At 41.7% G+C, this 20,025-nt stretch overlaps 2 protein-coding genes and 1 long non-coding RNA gene across 9 annotated transcripts; 1 reads left to right on the forward strand and 2 right to left on the reverse strand.

Moving 5' to 3' along the window:
- Window positions 1-38: 38 nt before the first annotated feature.
- LOC144073706 (uncharacterized) lies at window positions 39-4,054 on the reverse strand. The gene is made up of 3 exons (XR_013300159.1): window positions 3,396-4,054; window positions 597-855; window positions 39-172 (listed from the first exon to the last, which is right to left on the reverse strand). It is a non-coding gene; the product is annotated as an uncharacterized LOC144073706 (long non-coding RNA).
- A 63-nt stretch (window positions 4,055-4,117) lies between these two features.
- On the reverse strand, window positions 4,118-13,224 carry arl4aa (ADP-ribosylation factor-like 4aa). 4 transcript variants are annotated; one of them, XR_013300033.1, is made up of 10 exons: window positions 13,134-13,224; window positions 12,961-13,065; window positions 12,719-12,893; window positions 12,627-12,652; window positions 12,463-12,558; window positions 12,300-12,398; window positions 11,453-11,580; window positions 11,200-11,395; window positions 4,845-4,878; window positions 4,118-4,761 (listed from the first exon to the last, which is right to left on the reverse strand). XR_013300033.1 is itself a non-coding variant. In XM_077598872.1 (9 exons), exons 1-8 carry the CDS (start codon window positions 13,206-13,208, stop codon window positions 11,227-11,229), a joined length of 873 nt encoding a protein of 290 aa, XP_077454998.1. In that variant the 5' UTR covers window positions 13,209-13,224; the 3' UTR covers window positions 7,671-7,816; window positions 11,200-11,226. The 4 variants fall into 4 exon arrangements, 3 of the variants coding, with proteins under 3 accessions (XP_077455000.1, XP_077454999.1, XP_077454998.1); XM_077598872.1 differs by lacking the exons at window positions 4,118-4,761; window positions 4,845-4,878 and adding an exon at window positions 7,671-7,816; XM_077598874.1 differs by lacking the exons at window positions 4,118-4,761; window positions 4,845-4,878; window positions 11,453-11,580; ... (4 more) ...; window positions 12,961-13,065; window positions 13,134-13,224 and adding an exon at window positions 5,757-7,816 and having other exon boundaries at window positions 11,200-11,345.
- Window positions 13,225-13,887: 663 nt separating this feature from the next.
- On the forward strand, window positions 13,888-18,057 carry LOC144073106 (homocysteine-responsive endoplasmic reticulum-resident ubiquitin-like domain member 2 protein). Of its 4 annotated transcripts, XM_077598676.1 has the most exons (9): window positions 13,888-13,977; window positions 14,455-14,748; window positions 14,827-14,904; window positions 15,367-15,447; window positions 15,509-15,615; window positions 15,694-15,795; window positions 16,210-16,515; window positions 16,571-16,688; window positions 17,490-18,057. In XM_077598676.1, the coding sequence occupies exons 2-9, from the start codon at window positions 14,602-14,604 to the stop codon at window positions 17,649-17,651; spliced, it is 1,101 nt and encodes a 366-aa protein (XP_077454802.1). In that variant the 5' UTR covers window positions 13,888-13,977; window positions 14,455-14,601; the 3' UTR covers window positions 17,652-18,057. The 4 variants fall into 4 exon arrangements, with proteins under 4 accessions (XP_077454802.1, XP_077454799.1, XP_077454800.1 ...); XM_077598673.1 differs by having other exon boundaries at window positions 14,455-14,904; XM_077598674.1 differs by lacking the exon at window positions 13,888-13,977 and adding an exon at window positions 13,984-14,175 and having other exon boundaries at window positions 14,455-14,904.
- The last annotated feature ends 1,968 nt before the right edge of the window (window positions 18,058-20,025 follow it).

Consider the following 20,025-nt stretch of genomic DNA (forward strand, 5'->3'; position numbering starts at 1 on the left):
GGAGGGAGGAAGGAATTTTTTTTTTTTGGGGGGGGGGGGGGGGGGGTCTTTGGTTTCAGGAAAACGTCACAGGTCGAGGTTAAGGGTTCGATTCCAGGTCGGTCCTTACCACGTGGAGTTTGGATGTTCTCCCTGGCTTGTGTGGGTTTTCTCCAGGTACTCCGCTTTACTCCTACATTCCAAAAACATGCATGCATAAGTTAACTGTATGCTTAAATCCCCCTCAGTATGAGTGTGAGCATGATTTGTTGTCTTTTGTCTCCTCATGACCTGCGATTGGCTGGCCCCGCCTCCTGCCCATGGTTGGCTGGGATAGGCTCCAGCGTCCCAAGTGATCCTTGTGATGATAAGCGGCTCAGAGAATAAATCTTACATCTTGCATTTAATGTTGTGTAGCATTTTGTTCAGTAATGAGACATTCTCCGTGTAACGTAAAACCCCTGAACACACCATTCAAATAGGAGGCAAATATTAGCAAGAGTTGAAAAAAAAAACAGCAAACAAGTCCAGACTCAGTTTGTGGCGCCGTGTCAGCTGTTTCCTGTCGCAGCCCGTTTGTCTTCCTGCGTTATCAGTGGCGCGAGAAACTGACTCACCCGCTTATTAAGAATGCGAAGGCCAGGGCCGTCCTTCCTTTTCCCGTTTATCACCGTCATTTGACTCCACTGATCTTCCCACCTCCTGCGACCAATCATTAACAGCGTTAGTGACGTGTAAATACAAGGTTAACGATTGTCAAATAAACTTATCCTGGCTGAATTGCGGGCGGGGTGCCCTTTCATTATCTGGATTTAGGACCCTTGGGGGAGGGGCTTCCAGGCCTTCAATTGGACGCCGTCTGGTTCTCACAGAAACCTGCTACAAAGGTTTTGGTTAGAAGATTGGTGCCTGACATTTTGCTAACAATCAGGGAAAATGACATGACCCAATATTCATTCAGGGGGTGCTGGAGCCTATGCCAGCAGACTTTGGCGATAGGCAGACTACACCTTAGACTGGTCGCTAGTCAGTCGTAGGACATACGGAGAGCATGCACCAAAGTCATACCACTAAACTTAAAGAAATGATAAAGTATTAAAAACCTGCAAAAATGAATCCAAATTTACGAAAATGTTCAAAAAAGTAAAATATATTTTTAAACAAACAAAACACAAGATAACATTTTTTATATCTAAATACATTTGACAAAATAATTAAATACGCCTATTTGATTTTATTCGAAAAAAATCCATACTATTTGCTCTAAAAAAAATGGCGAAGAATTAGAGGCCAAAATGCATAACTAGTAATTTTTTCTCCTGATTTTTAAAAATTAAATTTGCCTATTAGTTTATTTGAGAAAAGATACTACAGTAACTCTCAATTATCGCGTCTGCACTTATTGCAAATTCACTACTTAGCGATTTTTTTCCACTATTAACTATTTTTTTTTTATTTCATAAAATGTGAAAATCATAAGCAGAAGCCACTCTTGCTACTGAAGTTTAAAAAAAGTCGCAATTTTCGATTATGTCTGGTCTACATTAACCGCAATATTCGAGGGAGAACTGTATTTGCTTAAAAATAATTTAAGGCCCAATGTTGACTACTTATTTATTTATTATTTAGGTGTTTGCTTATTGTTATCATTTGTGCACTTCATGATGAAGTTTAAAATCTCATTATACTTGCATAATGACAATACACAAAAGCATTCGATTCAATTCAATAAAAAAAGTCAAATAATTAGCAGCCGAAATCCATATCTAAGTTTTTCCTCTCATATCGGAGGGCTCGAAAAAACGCTAGCATTTGTGTAACCTCCCAATGACCAGTCCACGCTTATCACGGGGCCACACGGCGGAGGAGTGACCGCGATAAGCGTGAAAACGCCGTCAGCCTCTTAATCATCCTTTAAGCATCAACGCAAGGGCGCGCCCTTCATCTCCTCCTTTTTTCGTGTGAAAAAGAGGCCCGCCACTAATTCCACTAAGAGGGGGTCAACCAAGGGGTCTTTGTGATGTGAAATGTGCCTGTCCGTCTCTGCTCTGCCCCACCCGTGAGGGATTACCGGCGGAATTCCATTCACGTGGCGGGCCCCCCGAAAACCAGAGTGGAGATTTAGGACACCCGATACAAAAGGAGCGGAGCCGAGCGAATGGTGCGTAAAGATGACGCCGTAAAACGCCCGTTACGGCGCCGGCCGGGGAGACCGAGGCTCCCACGCCCCAACGGTAACCATGGTAACCGTTAAGATGGCAAATCAACAAGCGATAGAGTATTTGCAGGCTAAACTCAATGAAAAATGCGCACTTTACAGGAAAAGGTTTGGTTTTGCTAAAATACTCCAAACAATCGGATATCATGTCCTAGTTAACTTTTTGGACCATAAATAGAAAGTAGTCCACCAAGCAAATTGAATTGGACAGTCCTGATTTACATAATAAGTGAATTATGAAATAAAAAGAAACCCTACATTAAATAAGGCCTCACTTTTGCATGCTATTGAGTTACTGTATTTACTCGCGTATAAGCCGCATCCTTAAAATTGCCATAACATTTTTGAATTCTAGAATTTCTGGCGTGTAAGCTGCAACCCTTAAAATGTTTGAATTTTACAATTTCTCGCATATAAGCCACACCCTTAAAATTGCCTTAAAATTTTTGAATTTGACAATTTCTCGCGTGTAAGCTGCAACCCTTAAATTTTTTTAATTTTACAATTTCTCCCATATAAACCCCAACCCTTAAAATTGCCTTAAAATTTTTGAATTTTACAATTTCTTGCGTATTAGCCCCAACCCTTAAAATTGCCTTACATTTTTGAATTTCTCACATATAAGCCCCAACCCTTAGAATTTTGGGAATTTTACTATTTCTCGCATATAAGCCCACCCTTAAAATTGCCTTATTTTTTTTAATTGTACAATTTCTCGCGTATAAGCCACACCCTTAACATTTTTCCATTTTACAATTACCTGTGTATAAGCTGCATCCTTAAAATTTTGGGAATTTTACAATTTATCACGTATAAGCCGCATCCTTAATTTTGTCATAAAATTTTGGGAATTTTACAATTTATCGCATATAAGCCCCACCCTTAAAATAGCCTTAAAAATTTTGAATTTTAAAATTTTTTCTGATTCCAACTCTTTCACCTGCATGTTCATGGTTTCAATAGAGAATACAAATGTGTTACTTTGAAGGGAAATTTTTAAGAAAAATCATGGCACGTGGTATTTCTTAAATACTGTATGAATCGAAAGCATATTATAAGGGTTATTATCATGTGATTTTTAGCAGACAATGAAGCTGAAAACTGGCTGCAGGCGGCCCTGATATAAAAAGCAAAAGTGGAAATTCTGCTACGGATGAGTGCATTTTTTGGAGGAAGGCTTTTTTATGGCTGTACTCACGTGGACGGACGGAGGTCACTTCAGGCAGAAACAGGAAAGGCTGTGGACGACTCCAAGCAGGAAGCGGGAAGGAAGCACAATGTGCGAACTGGCCTTTGCTTTTGTCTTCCAGTAAGCGAGCGCAGGAAAAAAAGCCACCTGCGACTCACAAAGAACACATTCATCGGAAAAAAAAAAAAAACGTAGGCGGGAAAATCTGCTGACTGGCTTCTACATGCTGGTCAAAGTGGGATCAAATAAGATCTCTACAAAAGCAGAAAACATTTTGAAAAAAAAATTAACTGTTTTTGCCATTGACGCGGATAGCCATCCAATCAACCATCTACTGTTAAATAAATTCATTCATCATTATTCTTTAAAATGAAAAACTTCCAGATAGGTTACAAATAAATTTTATCCCCACAAAAAACTACTTCTGACAAACAAACCAAAAAATAAATCACTAAAATGTTGGTAAAATCTAAACGATTAAATAATTTAAAAAGGCAAATGTTGAATAAAATGACAATGTAAAGCATTTTTCACCCGTTTCTGACAATGACGCGGATAGATGTCCAATTAACACAGCCAAATCCATAATTCATCACATTTTTTTTCCACGAGTACACGTCTAATTCATTTGAAGAAAATGGATTAGACATCCACTGTTGTCATTGAGTTAAAATATAAAAGATTTTTTAAAAAATCCACCTGAAGAACTCATTTTTTGCCTACAATTAAAGTTTGATTTTGTCAAGTGAAGTTTTTTTCTCACTTGGAACAAATTTTTCCACATCGAGGCTTTTCATAACTGAAGATTTTGTATGTAGAGGCGTTCCTTTTATTGTTTGTTTAAGACCAATTTTAAAGCGTTTATGCAGTTATGTATCTTATCACCTTAACTACAGTCACGCTAACCGAGCGGGGAATTTTCCACTCCCCGTGCCTAAAAATGTTGCTAAAACCTTACGGAATCAGGTCATGTCCACCGTGTGAACTGTGATGTTTCATTCCGGCCTACACGAGATCAAATCTATATTTAATTTCCCACTTATGGCTGCTAACTAGGTCTCTATTTTTAAATTCTTGCGGTGTCGAGGATTTGGATACGAAGCTTTCTCATTGACGATGACGATGATTGACGTCCAAACCAATAGGTTGGTGGACAACCGACCCCCCTCCCCCGATTGTGGACAAACCTGTCTTACTGGCTCGGGCCCGTCCTACTGCATTTTCCAGCCTCGGAGGAAATGATAATGGTTCATCTTTTACAATGCAAAGAGAGCAAGCAAGAGAGCCGTATAAGCCTCGGGAGCTTTTCCTTTCTCTTCGGATCGCTCGAAAGCTCCGTTTCTCCTCGTGATGTCATCCGAAAAAGACAAATGGACTGAAATGGAAGATCAGAAGTAGTTATAGTGCAGTTCTTTGACAAAGAATTCATGTACATGAAGAAAATTTGTTAAAACTCACCAGAATTCCTGACGGAGACATTGCCAACAAGCACCTTTTAAAAATATGGATTCATCAACTCTTGACATAAGAAAAAAAATATTAAAAATCAAATCTGCTAACAGACGAGACAGCAAATAAGGGTCCACTGTATTTAAAAAAATATATTGTATTTCCCGGACTATAAGTCTCACTTTTCAGTTTGGCTGACTTAATAGAATACCTATTGTATCTATTATTCCCTTTTTATTTTATTCTTACTTTAACATGTATCTTATTCCAGTGTAACATCTATTTTTTCCCATTACATTTTACATTGTTAGTCTAGTGTGACTTAATACTCGCGTGACTTCAAGTTTAAAAAAATAATAAAATAAAAATAATTTAAAAAACAATTTAAAAAAATATAGAAAAATATTTTAAAAATTAAAAAAGATTTAAATTTTTTAAATTGAAAAAATGTTTTAAGTTAAAAAAAAACGAAGCACATTGTGCAACCCCACCATTAAAAAAGCATAACATTTTAACATTAAGTTCCACCGTGATGTAATATTGACCTTTTCTATGATGTGGCAACAATACTGTTCCATAATAAACTCTTTACAATCCGCAATTTGACTCCAAACTCATTCACCGACATGAACGGCGGTCGACGTCCGATCCCTTTGGATTGTAAGAAGCTGCCAACCTCTCACAGTCCAAAGAGATTGGGCATCTATCTAAACTTACCACGTTGACGTGTACCCACCTGGTTTGGAAGATTTCAACATGTTTTTTTCGTTTTACCAGAATGACTGAATTTCCTGCTGCTTAGTTACAAATTGAGCTGACATGTCCAGGCAAACTCTGGAATTTACATGTGCTTCTTTCGACTAGACGAGTCTCACCTCGGAACCAAAAAAAAATTGCATGAGGCCATAATAAGAGACTGGGCAGCCTTTTCACCAGTGCACTAAATAGGCCTTTATTTTAAAAAAGAAAGAAAAAAATGTCACGACAATGTGGCGACTGTCTGAAAACGGCATTGTGTCCAAACATGTCAAATTCTGCGCATTTAAAAATTCCATCTATCCAACTGTAAACTCTGTGAGAAGTGATGGTCTAAAGTGCTTTTGGTGGATAGGAGAGCGCAAACAAAACAATGAATAATACTTTGCTTTCACCATTAAAAATGTAAAAAACAAAAAAATGGAAAAGAAAAAGAAGTGAAAATTTCATTGACTAATTTCTCTTTAAAATATTCTTTTTCTTTTTTTGGTAAAATCGGAGCAACAAACGAGTCCCAACTTTGCAGCCATCCCTCAAACCTTCTCCAAAACAGTCTAGAACTTTCTCATCGTCCTTACTTTGTTCCTTCACCCATCACTTCCTGATCCAACGCGGTCATGCGACTAAAGGTTGTGTTCACACTTGCGACATTATGCCGCCATTTTAACGGAAACCCCCGAGCGGCGACGGTCCGAGAGACGCCGGTGTCCTCCTTTCATCTGATATTCAGGAGCCAAACGTCACAGTTTGTGCTTCTGCGTTCGCTCGATTGAATTCGATTACGCCGCTTCGTACTAAAGACATTAGCTATGGTTCTTTTGTTTCTCTTTTGACCGAGATTTTGATTGGTCTGGGTCCGCCTCCTTGTTTTGTGAAGCATTCTGAGAACTAGTCAACTGTTGCCAGAGGTCATTTGCAGTTGGACTGAGACCAAGTCCTCAAATTGCCACAGTCCATTTCCTTAATCTCTTTTCACTGGCGCTCCACTAAAAAGGCAAATGTGCCCCGACTCGAGTTCAATCGCAACGTGCCCGAGTCGATCCCAATGGGTGACGGGCCATTGGCCGAATCTCTCCGGAGCCAACGCTCCATTTAACTATATGGCCTGTGTAGACTATAAACAGTAAGCAGAACCGTGCTGGTGTTCGAGAACGGGCCTTGGAGTCATCCTGGGCGAAAAGCAAAAACAGTCTCGGACCAAATCAGACCTTTTTGGTCCGAGATGTCTTCACACTTGGCCAAACTCTGCCAAATGACACTTGAAACTGAATAGAGACCAAGTCTTCGAGTGGTCTCGGCTCACTCGAGGTTTCCGCTTGGTCCAACCTCGCTCGGCTTTTGGGTGAATTAGACCAAGTGAAGCTTTTACCGGAGAACAACGCAAGCAGCGTTGCATTTTAAACATGACAAGTGTGAACACAGCCCACCCGACAAGTCATTTGAGCCGGAGAAACCCGAGACGACGACAAGGCAGACCCCAGATCGGACTCCAGACAATCCTTCATTGGTAAGCGACTCCCAGTCTTTTTTTACCGCTTCTTCCTCTGCTGCCGGATGGCCTTCCGGTGTTTGAGGATGAGGTCGTGGAGCCGATCCAGACCCTCCCGGAGTCCGTCCCCGATGATGGCGCAGGCGGGCTGCAGGTGCCACGGTGTGGCCGGGCTCAGCTCCTTGAGCGCCAGTAGCTTCTCGATCTCGGCCGGCCCCAGCGAGTGCCTCAAGTCCTGCTTGTTGGCCACCACCAACAGCGGCACGCCTTGGTTTTCCGAAGACTTGGCGATCTTGTGGAGCTCGGTCTTGGCTTCCTCCATGCGTTCGGCGTCCACCGAGTCCACCACGAAGATGATGCCGTCCGTGCAGCGGGTGTACGACTTCCACAGGGGCCGCAGCTTCTCCTGTCCGCCCACGTCCCAGAACTGGAAGGTCACGGTGCGCTGGGCGCCAAGGGACACCCGGACGCGCTCGGCGTTGAAGCCCTTGGTGGGCACCGTGTTGACAAACTCGTTGAACTGAAGCCGGTACAGAACGGTGGTCTTCCCGGCCGAGTCCAGGCCCAGGATGGCAATGTGGAAGGATTGGAAGAAGGGGATGCTCGCCAGGAAGCTAGGTTGTTCCGAGAAGCCATTCCCCATCTTTCCTCATGGGGAAGGGGGTGTGGTCGACTTTTTTTTTTCGGGCCGATCCACCCAGTAATTTTACGATACAAAAATGGCCACAGCGGGATCCTGAAAGCAAACTGACGGTTATTTTCGATGCAATACAATAAAAATTTAAAAAACATGTTTGATCATTACTGACAGCTAGAGTTGGGTGATAAATTGATAACGATAATTAACGTGAAATAACTTTTGTCAATGATAATTTTGAAAACAGATAAAAATGTGATAATTTTAAACTGCAATTACACCACTCAACCACCGCAGAGAACGGAGGCGCTGTTGCGAAATGAGAGCTAGTTATTGCTCAGGAGAAGAGGAGGATGGGGAAATGGGTTTTTAGCATGTTAGCAATAGAAGCTATCACGGAGCATGAGCGCAAAAGGGCAATAACACTGCCAAAATAAGTCATTTTGAGATGCATGACAACACTGGTCTGACCCACTAGAACACAGGTTTATTCTTTGCTTTTCATAGTGTAAGGGGAGTTCTCTTATCTTTATTACACAACAGAACAACAAAAATATTTTAAATCATATTTCACTCTTCTCTTAAAGTAAGGTAACAGTTACTGTTACTTTCATATTTGAATAAGGAGGAAAGTAATGTATTTACTTATTCAAGTTTGAAGTTTCAAATTTGAAACAAGATACGAGTTATCGTGATTATTATCGAAATCGACTGATCATTTTATTATCGTGATGACAATTTTTGTAATATCGCCCAGCTCTACTGCCAGCCTCCCCTGAAAAAAAATGGATTAGACACCTATCTTCAGTGGCAGACAATAGTTTATACAATCTTGGAATTACAATCTCTTTAACACGCTTTTATTACTCATTGGAATTGGGGGCAGGGGACAAAATAGACTTCCCAAAGAAATCCAATTCCAGTAAAGACAAAAAACAGCCTTTCCAAATAAATCCAATTTGAGCCAAGTAAAAACGAGTGTGAACATTTTGTTCTGCAAACACTGACTCAGCGTTAGCCAAATTCTTCTGCCTATGCAACACCTAATGACAAAGAAATCCCATTTGGATTAGTTCCAGTTTAAGTGGCTGAGTAGAAGCGAAACCAGTTTGACTTCATGCATGGAACCGATTCTTGGCAAAACTCAATCTTTACTCAAAAGCATTTGGATGTAAAATATAATATATATTTTCGCATATCCCTAAAACCTTGCTAACAAATCCATCCAAAACATGTTGCCATTTAATGTATGCAGAGTACCACCTTAAAATAGAACCTGTTACAGTGAGTCACCCTTTAAGAAAATAAAGCTTAGTAAAATACCATCTTAACTAAACATTTTCATTGAACTGTATAACAAATAACAATAATAAAAATCAGTATTATGCAACTCTACTTTAATACAAAGATCACAAATGAACCAACCCTTAAAAATGTGCGTAGTATGACATAAAAGACATTCCGTAAAATACTATGGATCTAAACATTGCAAGCACTCTTAAAAAAACCCTGACCATAAAAGAATCCCCCACACTATTTTATATTTTAAAATTTAATTCATCCGGTCTATAATTGAGGATTTTGTTGCATACCTCCAGTGGAGCTTAACCTACCACGTAAACCTGTTTTTATTACAGGCGGAGGGGGGGCACACACACGCACAGGGAGGGGAAAAAACTGCACATATTCGGTTACTTACCAGTCCGATCTTTCCCTTTCCCCGAATTTAAGTCACGTTGAGCCGCTGAAAAGACGTCCCGTGCCGTTAAAAGGGTGATATAATCCTTTATGCACCTCCACGGTGAGAACGAGGCGAGCACGTCGTGCTTGAACGCTCAAAGGTTAGCGAAGAGCAGACTGACGACGCTAGGACTGAGTAGAGGGAGTAAACGCCCATATCGACTCCATCGCGGTACGCTATTGGCTCACGCGCTCCTCTAGGCGCCTTCTCATTGGCGTCTCGTAGTTGTCAATCACCGCTACGCCCGGGAATGAGGATCACCTGTTGCAGTTCCGGTGGACCCCGTCGTCATTTTAACTTGGTTTCTCAATTTTGCAATCTGTTGAGTCACAACTTGCCTGTTGCTGTTGCCTCACGAATAGTATTATAAAGTATTTTGCCCATCACATATTACCCCGGAAATATCACTAACTTACGTTGGTATCACTTGTGTATATTTTAGACTCACGTTTGAATCCTAATGGCACATGAACGTGTTTTATTTCTTTGAAATATAAAATGAGTTCAATTACGATACTTCTTTTTTGCAACCGTCTTGCGCATTCCAGCCGTATGAATTCGCTTCTTGAAATACAAAGAAAAGTCCATGTTAGACAAGTGAACCTGTACTCTCACTGTTTATGGTTACACTCATGGCAACAGTTAGCTTAGCTCATTTAGTAGCTTTTTTTACGCATGCGCCATGCCAGCGTGCCCCCTCCCCTGCGCGTGTTTGCGTTTGAAATGATTGGTTGAGAAGCAGGAAGTTAGTATACACTCATTGTGCTTTAATAGCGCCCCAGGCCAAATGTTGGTCATTGGTGGTACTGACATTAACTCGGGTAAACTAAACATTCGTCTAAATTCGACGCTTACTCTTTACATTATACATTTATATCAGGGGCACATTTGATGGAATATTGATCATAAATAAATGAAAAGGATCCCTGGGGATTAAAACAACAAAAACAGATGGAAGCCATAAGGCTATGTGCCTGAGCTTTGTTTGTATTATATTTTTAATGTCTACGTGCTCAAAGACTGCACATCTGTTGCAAATATTCCACATATGCTTACAGCACGCGTGTTTATCATTTTTTTTAAGGGTGTGGGGGTCTTCAAATGAGCAGCTGTCCAGGCAGCAGCGGACCCCCGGGGTCAAGTTTGACCCACTGGCATGCTCCCTTCAACATGGCACTTGCGTGACATTTAACATCAAAGTCTGAATGCAGCTGACATCCTTACTAAAAATCAACCATTGCTCTCAGCAGCCTTTTGTTTTTGTTGGGATTCTGCATTGGTATTATATTGAATACAAAGACATATGTACATGGTTATATGTGGGGGGGAAAGTTTTCTCTCTTTTAGCACAAATAGGAAGTATTTGTAGTAATAATTTCCTGCTACTCTATTCTTTTGTATACTTTTCAGAAGATGTAAATATCAGACAACGTTGAGAGAGGTATATACATTAAATACCTATGGTGAATACTTTTTAAGGCTTCCTGTCCCTGAAATATCCCTATATATTTATGACTTATTTATTTTCTATTTAATTGTTTGTTTATTGTTGTTATCTGTGCACTTCGTGGTGAAGCTTTAAATCTCTTTATACTTGTTTAATGCCAATAAAAGCATTGCATTCAATTCAATTCATGAATTCATCGACCCGATTTTTGCCGGTCAAAATGGAGACTACACTGGCATCTCGTGGTAAAAATGGAGACTACACAAGCATAAAAACTCGCAAAATCTGACTTACCTTCATGTTGAGCTGGAGAAGGTGGGGTCAAAGGTGGTCTTCACCATGGATCGTCTTTAGCCAAAGGCCCAGCGCAAACGTTGTCCCGTGGCTGACTCGCTCTACATCAGGGCCGGTCGGAGGCGCGTCATGCATTAGGACGTGGACGGGCAAGGAGTCGTCGGTGAGTCCCCCTTCGGCAGACACCTGCGACACACTGGGAGGGGTCAAAGGTCAGCCAATTGAAAGGCAGTTTGGGGGGGAAACGTTGTACCTGACAAAGGCAGGAAGGCCTTGTGGTTTGTCCACGGCGCCGTCCGCAGCGACGACCACAGCAGCGGCTAGCCGTGCGTCGGCCCAGAGGCAAGCGCTGACCTCGGCAGGAGAGGGACGCAGGACCTCCTGATGACATCATCATCATGCGTTTTCAATTAAGCTTTATTGTTCAGTCACAAATAACAAACAAATCGGCAGTAGATTACAAATTATTCAGCAACTATTTACCGAGTTGATAAATCAAATAATAAACAGCAAAAATTTGATTGACCAAATATTTTGTTTCTATTTATTTTTTTGGGGGTGGGGGGGAACTTTAAATAATATTCTGTTTTTACCATTCATTAAAAAAATTCTAAACTTAATATTCTATCTTAACTTATTTAATGTTTTTGTCATTTAATTTCTTTATATTTAAAATGTCAAAATCTTTTCATATAATATTGCTTTTATTTAATGATTTTTATTTATTAATTACATAAATTACTATTAATGAACTATATAAAACTTTGATTTGTTAATTCTGAAGATTTTTTTTCTATATAAAACTTAATATATAATCCTAATTTATTTAATGTTTTTGTCATTTAATTTATTTCAATTTAAAATGTCAAAATATTTTATTATCTTATTTAATGATTATTATTTATTAATGATATACATTATTATTAATGATATAAAACTTTGATTTGATTATTCTATAGAAAAAATGAAGATTTAATATTCCAAGTCCTCAAAGAATGAAAATTAGATATTGAAAAACGTGACTCATCCCAAAAAAGGGGATTAATTGACTATCAAAATAATTGTTCAGCCTCAGGGTTTTGTACGATATCTAAGTTTACCTGGAGCTGCAGGAGAGTGCGGTTTGACCTCAGCAGGACGTAGACCACCAGGTGGTGCCGCTGGGGGTATCCTCTGCTCAGCATCAGTGGGTACACCGACTAACACACAAATTTCGTTGATTAGTCTGATTATATTGCCACCAATAGTGTCCGTACCTCTCACCTCCCACACGCCCAGAACCTTCGGAGTCAGGAATTGGTCCCCCTCCATCTCCAACCCGGTTTCTTCTTTTAGCTCTCGTAGACCCGCCTCCACGAGCTACACACAAATACACTCTCGTCACCAGGCAGCTAGCACGGCGTGGTCGCGAGACAGGGGTGGGGTACCGTCTCATCCGGCTCGATGTGGCCGCCTACGAAAAAGTGGGTGGAGTCATAAAAATTGACCTTGCTGCGTACCAGAAAGGTGCTTTCCTGACCTGGCGGGACCCAAAGGTTTGGGAATATTCGGAGATGTTTTGCACGCCGTGTGAGCAAAACTCTGTGATTGGATGACTGCAGGATGACAGCCACACCCACGTCCACACCTCGCTGTGCAGCATCCAATGGGGAAGCCGTCGTAGACAGGTGTTTGATGGGACAGAAGGTGGGCCTCTGACAATTAAAATGATGTAATCAGAAAGTTTTCACGCCCAATTTATGAACATTTTAGCTGCAATACCTTTAGTGGGATGCCCATGGGGTCTGGTGAGACTAGTAAGCGATTCCGGTCCACTCGGCAGCTGACGTTAACAAGGTCAGCGGCGCCGAAGTGACCCGTGACACTCTGAGGACGCAGATGAAGCCGCCACGTTGAGTTCAATTCCTGCTGTGTGAATGGGAAAAGTCACCCACCTGAAGGAAATGGACCGCCTGCGGCGCCGCTCCATCCTTACACACCCACACAAGGACCTTCCGAAACCCGGCCATCGTGTACCATTTGACGGTTCCTTTGGACCAAAACACAAGTCAATATAGAAAAGTCAGTCAATTAACTCATTGGCTGCCATTGGCGTTGCAAGCCCCTCCCAGTTCAGATGGATTGGACATCTTAAGCCGTCAACGGCACTGAAACATGATAAAGCACCATTAACCCTCCCATTTCCAATGGACTGGACGTTTATTGCTGTCAATGGCAGTGAAAGATTTAAACACTTTATAAATAAGTTGTAGATTTTAATCTTACTGATGGAGGCGAAAGCCTGGGCTAGCAAGCTAATGATAATGAAAATAGGAAGTTATCAAGCAGCTGATTTAGCGGATTTTCTTTCACTTCTCGGAGATTTTATTTTCAAGTCACGTCCAGCGCCACAACATCAAAAGATAGATACACGACAGACTCACATAGAGACAATAACAATAGAAAGTAAAGTTTGTGGACCTACGAGACAACGAATGAGAACAGTCAGGTGTTTTGAAGAACTAAGATGTGTCGCGCTATTGATTACCTCACATCCGCCTAATTGTTATTTTGACATTTTAAAATATTTTTCCCAAAAATAAATTAATTTAAACACTGATTTCAACGAAAACAAATAGCTGTCTATGCTTTTTCCAGAAACCACTTTTTATAAAAACAAAAAAAGGATTCTTCAGAATGAAATTTGCAGTTGTGACGTAATCTCACCTCGACACAAGTCAGTCTCGCACTAGCCCTTTTTAACGACGTTGACATTTCATCTTGGAGTCATTTCTACAGGTACAATCCGTTCAAAGCAGTTATAACATTTATTTAAAAAGAAGCTTCCAGAGCCACCCTGATAAGAATTGGAAGAGATGTCATGCTTTTTTTGGTAGCCACCGAGCTAAAGCGAGCCATCCGCGTCGATACCTGCCAAGCTAGCGCTAGTAAACAACACAAGTACGAGTATCATTGTTTACATGAACTTCACGTCAGGTCAACGCTCCTTTTAAACTTTCAACATTGTCAAACTAAAACTAAAGATGTTTTTCTCTTTTAATTGAGAACTGCATACAATAGGCTCATGGATTGTCAGCCGCCTAAAATTAAAAAATAGTTTAGAAAAAATAAATATTTAGTTACCTTTAAAAATATTGAAGCAATATTGATGATTTGCAAAAATGTGTGCCGTTTTACATTTAAATTTAAAGTATGTCAATAAGATTCGAAAATCAAAATAAAATAATGTTTTTTTCCCCATTTGTATTTAATTAGAAAGGCGACCCAGCGGATGAGTGGTTAGTACGTCGGCCTCCATCCTTTCCTTCAGAGATGGAATAAAGCAGCACCCCCAACGGATGATGTAGAAGGAATAGCATCCTCAAAGTTAGTCTTTCTTCTGGCGGAAGGCAACTTTTAGCCATGGAGTCCGGGGAAGCAGACACTTCCGTCACCCTTATCATCAAGGCTCCTGACCAGAAGTACGACGACTACACTATCAACTGCTTCCTCAGTTGGACGGTGGAGAAGCTCAAGAGTCACATTGCTAAAGTGTATCCCAGCCAGCCTGTAAGACGACACACTCAGAACGTTTTTCAGAGAGTTTTTCTTCAAATGCGCTTTTCAAAATTTCAATTTGTCCTGCAGTGCTCCAGAGATCAACGACTAGTGTACCTGGGAAAGCTCCTGCAGGACCACCTGCAGCTCCGAGACATCCTACGACAGGTTCCGTATTTTCTCGCATATCAATCGAGGGTACGGCTTATATGCGCATATATTAGACTTGATATGCACAAAACTGCAAGGTGACAAAGACCAAACGCCATAATGCAAGACAATGCAGCCAATACGGTCATTTACATCAAAATAGAGAAAAGATAAACAGATAAAATGCTACACAAATTTTATTTGGATGTCAATGAATGAAATTCAAGAAAAAAAATAAACTGTATCTTGCATAAAACTTTTTAAAAAACTCACTTACTTGTGCCTGCCATTGCTCACTCAGGGCGCCGCCATCTTACCTCAGGATGACAAATTAGACGCTACAGACAAACTTCCTGGTTGTACTGCTCACATGACTTCCTTTTTGAATTTGTTTCTGTAAAATCCAGAATAGTCATTAACATTTTTTTTCCTCAATGTTATGTTGTCCTTCAACGACATTTTCTTCTGTTTTCTCGCTAGGACCATCATCAAGACGAGTACCATATGTTGCACCTGGTGTGCAACCCTCGCCCTCCGTCCCACAACGCCTCCTCATCTAACGTGAGTCCAACGCAATTTGAGGAAAAATTTGACCTCCTTAAACCTCTCATTTCTCTTACAGAGTCCCGAAACTGCAAGTTCAGGACTTCTTGACAGTCCCAGTGGACTCAGGCATCGGGGTGGCCCCTTCAACGCGAACCCTCAGAGCCCCGTTGGCGCTTCTCAGCTGTGAGCAGGACCACGTGACCTCATGTTTCCCACGTGGCGATGACGCCAGTGTTGGTTTTCTTCTCGATTCCTGATCAGGTCTGATGGAGGAACTCCGTTGTCTTTTCAAGGTGGCCAGATGACAGCCATGCAAATGTGGTGGTGGCAGCAGATGTACACACGACACTATTACCTGCAGTAGTATGTCCATCATTTATCTCACCTCTGCATAGTTTGGTCAACTGTCAGCACACTATGTGTGTGTATGTGTATGTGTATGTGTATGTGTATGTGTATGTGTATGTGTATGTGTATGTGTATGTGTATGTGTATGTGTATGTGTATGTGTATGTGTATGTGTATGTGTATGTGTATGTGTATGTGTATGTGTATGTGTATGTGTATGTGTATGTGTATGTGTATGTGTATGTATATGTATGTTTTAATAATAGCAGAAAAAAAATCGCAAAGAAGTGAATTGAGGGAAGACTACTTTTTAAGTTTGCAGCAAACTCCCCCTTAAATATAAATACCTCTGCGTTGACTAAAAGCTAACGGCTAGCAACGGTAACCTAGCATTGTAGCTTTGAGCCATTTTTGTTTTTGTCCTTCTAGTCAAGCAGCAGTAGTAGCCTCGCAGCCTCGTAGCAGCTTCTACCCGCCCAACGAAGCCATACAGCCCGTCCCCGCCGCCGTCCCCGCGCCGGAAAACCTGGCGCCGCTGCCGCCGCCGCCCCCGGCCGACGGCGAAATCCAGATGAACGCGCAGGGCGGCGCATTGAACGGAGACGAGCTGGACCACGATTGGCTGGAATGGCTTTACGCCATTTTCCGAGTCGGCGTCCTCCTCAGCTTTGTTTTCGTGTACTCCTCCTTCGGACGCTTCATGATGGTGCTGGGGGCCGTCATGCTGGTCTACATGTGAGTGAAAAAATGTGCGGGACCCTGAGCCGATGTTGACCGGTCTTGTTTTTAGGTATCAGGTGGGCTGGATTCCTTTGAGGACGCCGGAAGAACCGCGGCCAAACTTTCCGGATCCTGAACAAGATCAAGCTTGGGAGGAAGCGGAGGTGCAACGTGGCATGCAAGAATTGGTACGTGCTGGCCCTGAATGTGTACAGTGGTACCTCGACGTACGATCGTAATCCGTTCCGAGACTGAGATCGTATGTCGAGCTTTTTGTAACTCGAGCGAACGTTTCCCATTGAAATGAATTGAAAACAAATTAATTTGTTCCAACCCTCTGAAAAAACACCAAAAACAGGATATTGATTGGAAAAAAATGTTTTATTTCTTCTAATTCGCCATATATTGACAGAGTAATAAATAACGAGTGGTTTAATAGTAATAAAATGTGTTTCATAGATGTAAAATTAGATGCATTTCGCGCAGGGGAGAGACAACGACACACACAGAGGCGGAAGGGGTGTTGTGTGCACAAGTATACTTCATTACCCAGAAAGCCCTCTTTTTGCCCGCGCATGCGCGTTGTGCGTTTCCTGGTCAAAACTCGTCTGAATAAATCGTTCAGTCCTCTTAGATATAGTAGTTATACACGAAAGAGATGCGGCAAAAAAGATGATAACAGCCTCTCATGTCATGGCCACCTGGCTTGGTCGCATCTCGAAAATTTAATCGTATCGCAAGCGAATTTTTCGATCGAAATTTTTGTCGTACCACGAGCATGTTGTATCACGAGGTACCACTGTATTTGTTCCGATTTGTCGATAAAAAAATGATGACTGAATCGAGGGTACGGCTTATAGGCGCACAAATTACACTTGATATGCCATAACGCAAGACGACGCGCCGATACGGTCATCCTAAAAAATAAACCGTATTTTTCATAAAAGGTGAAAAAACGAGTGTAAAAAGTCCAATTGTGTCATTTTTAGGAGCGCGTGATGGACGACGGCGCGGAGCGAGCCGAGCAGGAGCGCCCCAGGGCGCTAGGCGCGGCTTGGGTCTTCGTTCGTGCTTTCTTCACCTCGCTGCTTCCAGAAGGGGAGCCCCAACGTCCGCCCCAAGTACCTCCAGGACTCCGCCCTCTTGGTTAGAAGAACAAATGAATGAGCCTGCAAACTAATGAACTTGCGTACGTTTCACTCGGGCTCCCCCGGTGAAGTCCAAGAGAACAATTGGGAATGAATGATATATTGTAATAAGCAGAAAATGCTCATTTTGGACTGCGAATGATGCACATTAATGAAGACCGATCTTAAATATGGTGAAAATAATGTGGGTGTCAAATGTTGAAAGATGGGAAATGATGATCGTTGATAAATGGGTCACTTCCTGTTGATTGTGGAGGAAGTCTGAGTGAAGGAGGAAATGGCCAGGATTAAAAAAATAAGGAAGAAGATGATGAAAGTTGCGCATGTGAAGCTATATAGGAGCTTATGGTTTATCTACTCAATCTATTTACCCATGTATGATTTTTAAATTAAAATCATTATTAATGTATTTTTGGACTAAAATGCCTTCAGTCTGTTTTTTTCCATACTTTAAAAAAAAAATCATATTTTTTTGTAACTCATCTGCAATCCTGCAGGTAGCAGCATACGCACACGGTGAAGGCGGTGTGATGTCAAAGCTCATTTATGTTCATAGAAAAGCAATAGCGTGTAAACTGAAGTGAGTATATTAGGTTAGATTAGATTTTTATTTCCTCCCGTATTCAGGAAATTTCCTGGTTGCAGTAGAAAGACAGACACAAGACACACAAGACATTGTAGAGCTAGCTAAAAAACTGGAGCCACACATAGAAAGTCCACAAGGTACATATATAAATATATATGTTGATACTGAGTTTTATCATAACATGCGTTCATTTTCCGTACCGCTTATCCTCCCAAGGTTTGCGTGGGGTGCTGGAGCCCATCCCAACCAACAATGGGCACCCGGTGGAAGAGACGCTGAATCTGTTGCTAGCCAATCCCTTTGTAGCTAGGGGCAATCTAGCCTTCAATTAGCTTAGCATGCATGTTTTGGGGATGTGGGAGGAAAACCAGAGTACCCAAAGAAAACCCTCACAAACCCAGGGAGAACATGCAAACTCCACACAGTGAGGACCCACCCGAGGTTGAACCCCCGACCCTAGAATTGTGAGACCACCGTGCTAACCACTCAACCACCAAGCTGCCTATCATGTATATATTTTTTCATTGTAGTGTGCATGAAAATGGACAACCTCATTGGCTGTCATTGACGTTGGACTTTTTGGACAACTGACCGTCTGATGATTGGACGTCTTTTGCCGTCCATGGCGCCGAATAAGCGAACTGGTAGAAAAAGGAGTTCTCCCACCGTCCGTAACGTGATCAGCATGGATTTCTGTGTCCCTCTCTCAATGAATTATGCACGTCACAAGCTTGACGGACGTTTGATTGGGTTACGTCCCTTCCCCGCCGCCAGCCTCCCATCCAATCGTGTTAGGATCGGAGGCCTCCGAGGACGCTCGTAGGAGATTTGGTCATTGTATTAAGTCGTTGTTATGCTGCTATCAAACCTTTTTTGTCTTTAGAGGACGGACTCACTTCATTACGAAGAGAAAGCCACACTTTGGCGAGCTTATCTCGGCTCAACACGCGGATGCGTACGTCTGCTGTTAGCATGGCTAAAGATAGCTCTATTTACAAATGCTTCTATATCCAACATTTTCAAGTTACCTAACGGAAACAAGATCCAAGTTACAAAATCCCCCAAAACGTCAATACATTTCCTGCGTCTGTTGTTTTATTTTGAAAGTTTTGCGGTAGCATTGCCTCCTGATTGACCATCCATAGTTCAATCCATTATCTTATCTCATCTCATTTTCTGAACCGCTTTATCCTCATTAGGGTCGCGGGGGTGCTGGAGCCTATCCCAGCTGACTCCAGGCCAGCCAATCCCAGGACACGACGAGACTGAGAACCAATCACTCATAGCTAGGGGCAATTTAGAGTGTCCAATCAGCCTACCATGCATGTTTTTGGAATGTGGGAGGAAACCGGAGTACCTGTAGGAAACCCACACAGGCCCGGGGAGAACATGCAAACTCCACAAAGGTGGCCCCCCCGATCTGGATTCGAACCCAGGACCCCAGAACAGTGAGGCCGACACACTAACCACTTACTCCACCGTGCCACTTTCGATCCATTACAATGGATGATTTATTTTGAGAGATATCTGTAAACCAAAGAAATGAAATTGTACAGTTTCTTCCATTGATTTTGAAATAATGAAGGGATTAACTCCATCTAGTGTTGAAGATGAGAAATACAACAGAATCTAGAGTGTATCTAAGCTTCTTTTGTGGGCCTTATTCTAAGATATTTACATCTGTTGGCTAACATAACGGCTTTCTGAAGGAAACCATAATTTGACACTACTCTAATAAGATGGAAAAATAGAAAATGCATTTTTTTAAAGTATCTTGAAGTCTGAAAAATT

Source organism: Stigmatopora argus, chromosome 4, assembly GCF_051989625.1.
Source record: "Stigmatopora argus isolate UIUO_Sarg chromosome 4, RoL_Sarg_1.0, whole genome shotgun sequence".
Taxonomy (NCBI): domain Eukaryota; kingdom Metazoa; phylum Chordata; class Actinopteri; order Syngnathiformes; family Syngnathidae; genus Stigmatopora; species Stigmatopora argus.

Coding starts and splice junctions, on each gene's coding strand:
- arl4aa (XM_077598872.1), bottom strand. CDS start 13,208: ATGGCCGGGTTTCGGAAGGTCCTTGTGTGGGTGTGTAAGGATGGAGCG. Junction 12,894..12,960: donor CCATGGGCATCCCACTAAAG/GTATTGCAGCTA, acceptor TTTAATTGTCAG/AGGCCCACCTTCTGTCCCAT. Junction 11,581..12,299: donor GCACTCTCCTGCAGCTCCAG/GTAAACTTAGAT, acceptor TGATGTCATCAG/GAGGTCCTGCGTCCCTCTCC.
- LOC144073106 (XM_077598673.1), top strand. CDS start 14,602: ATGGAGTCCGGGGAAGCAGACACTTCCGTCACCCTTATCATCAAGGCT. Junction 16,516..16,570: donor GCCGTCATGCTGGTCTACAT/GTGAGTGAAAAA, acceptor TCTTGTTTTTAG/GTATCAGGTGGGCTGGATTC. Junction 16,689..17,489: donor AACGTGGCATGCAAGAATTG/GTACGTGCTGGC, acceptor TGTCATTTTTAG/GAGCGCGTGATGGACGACGG.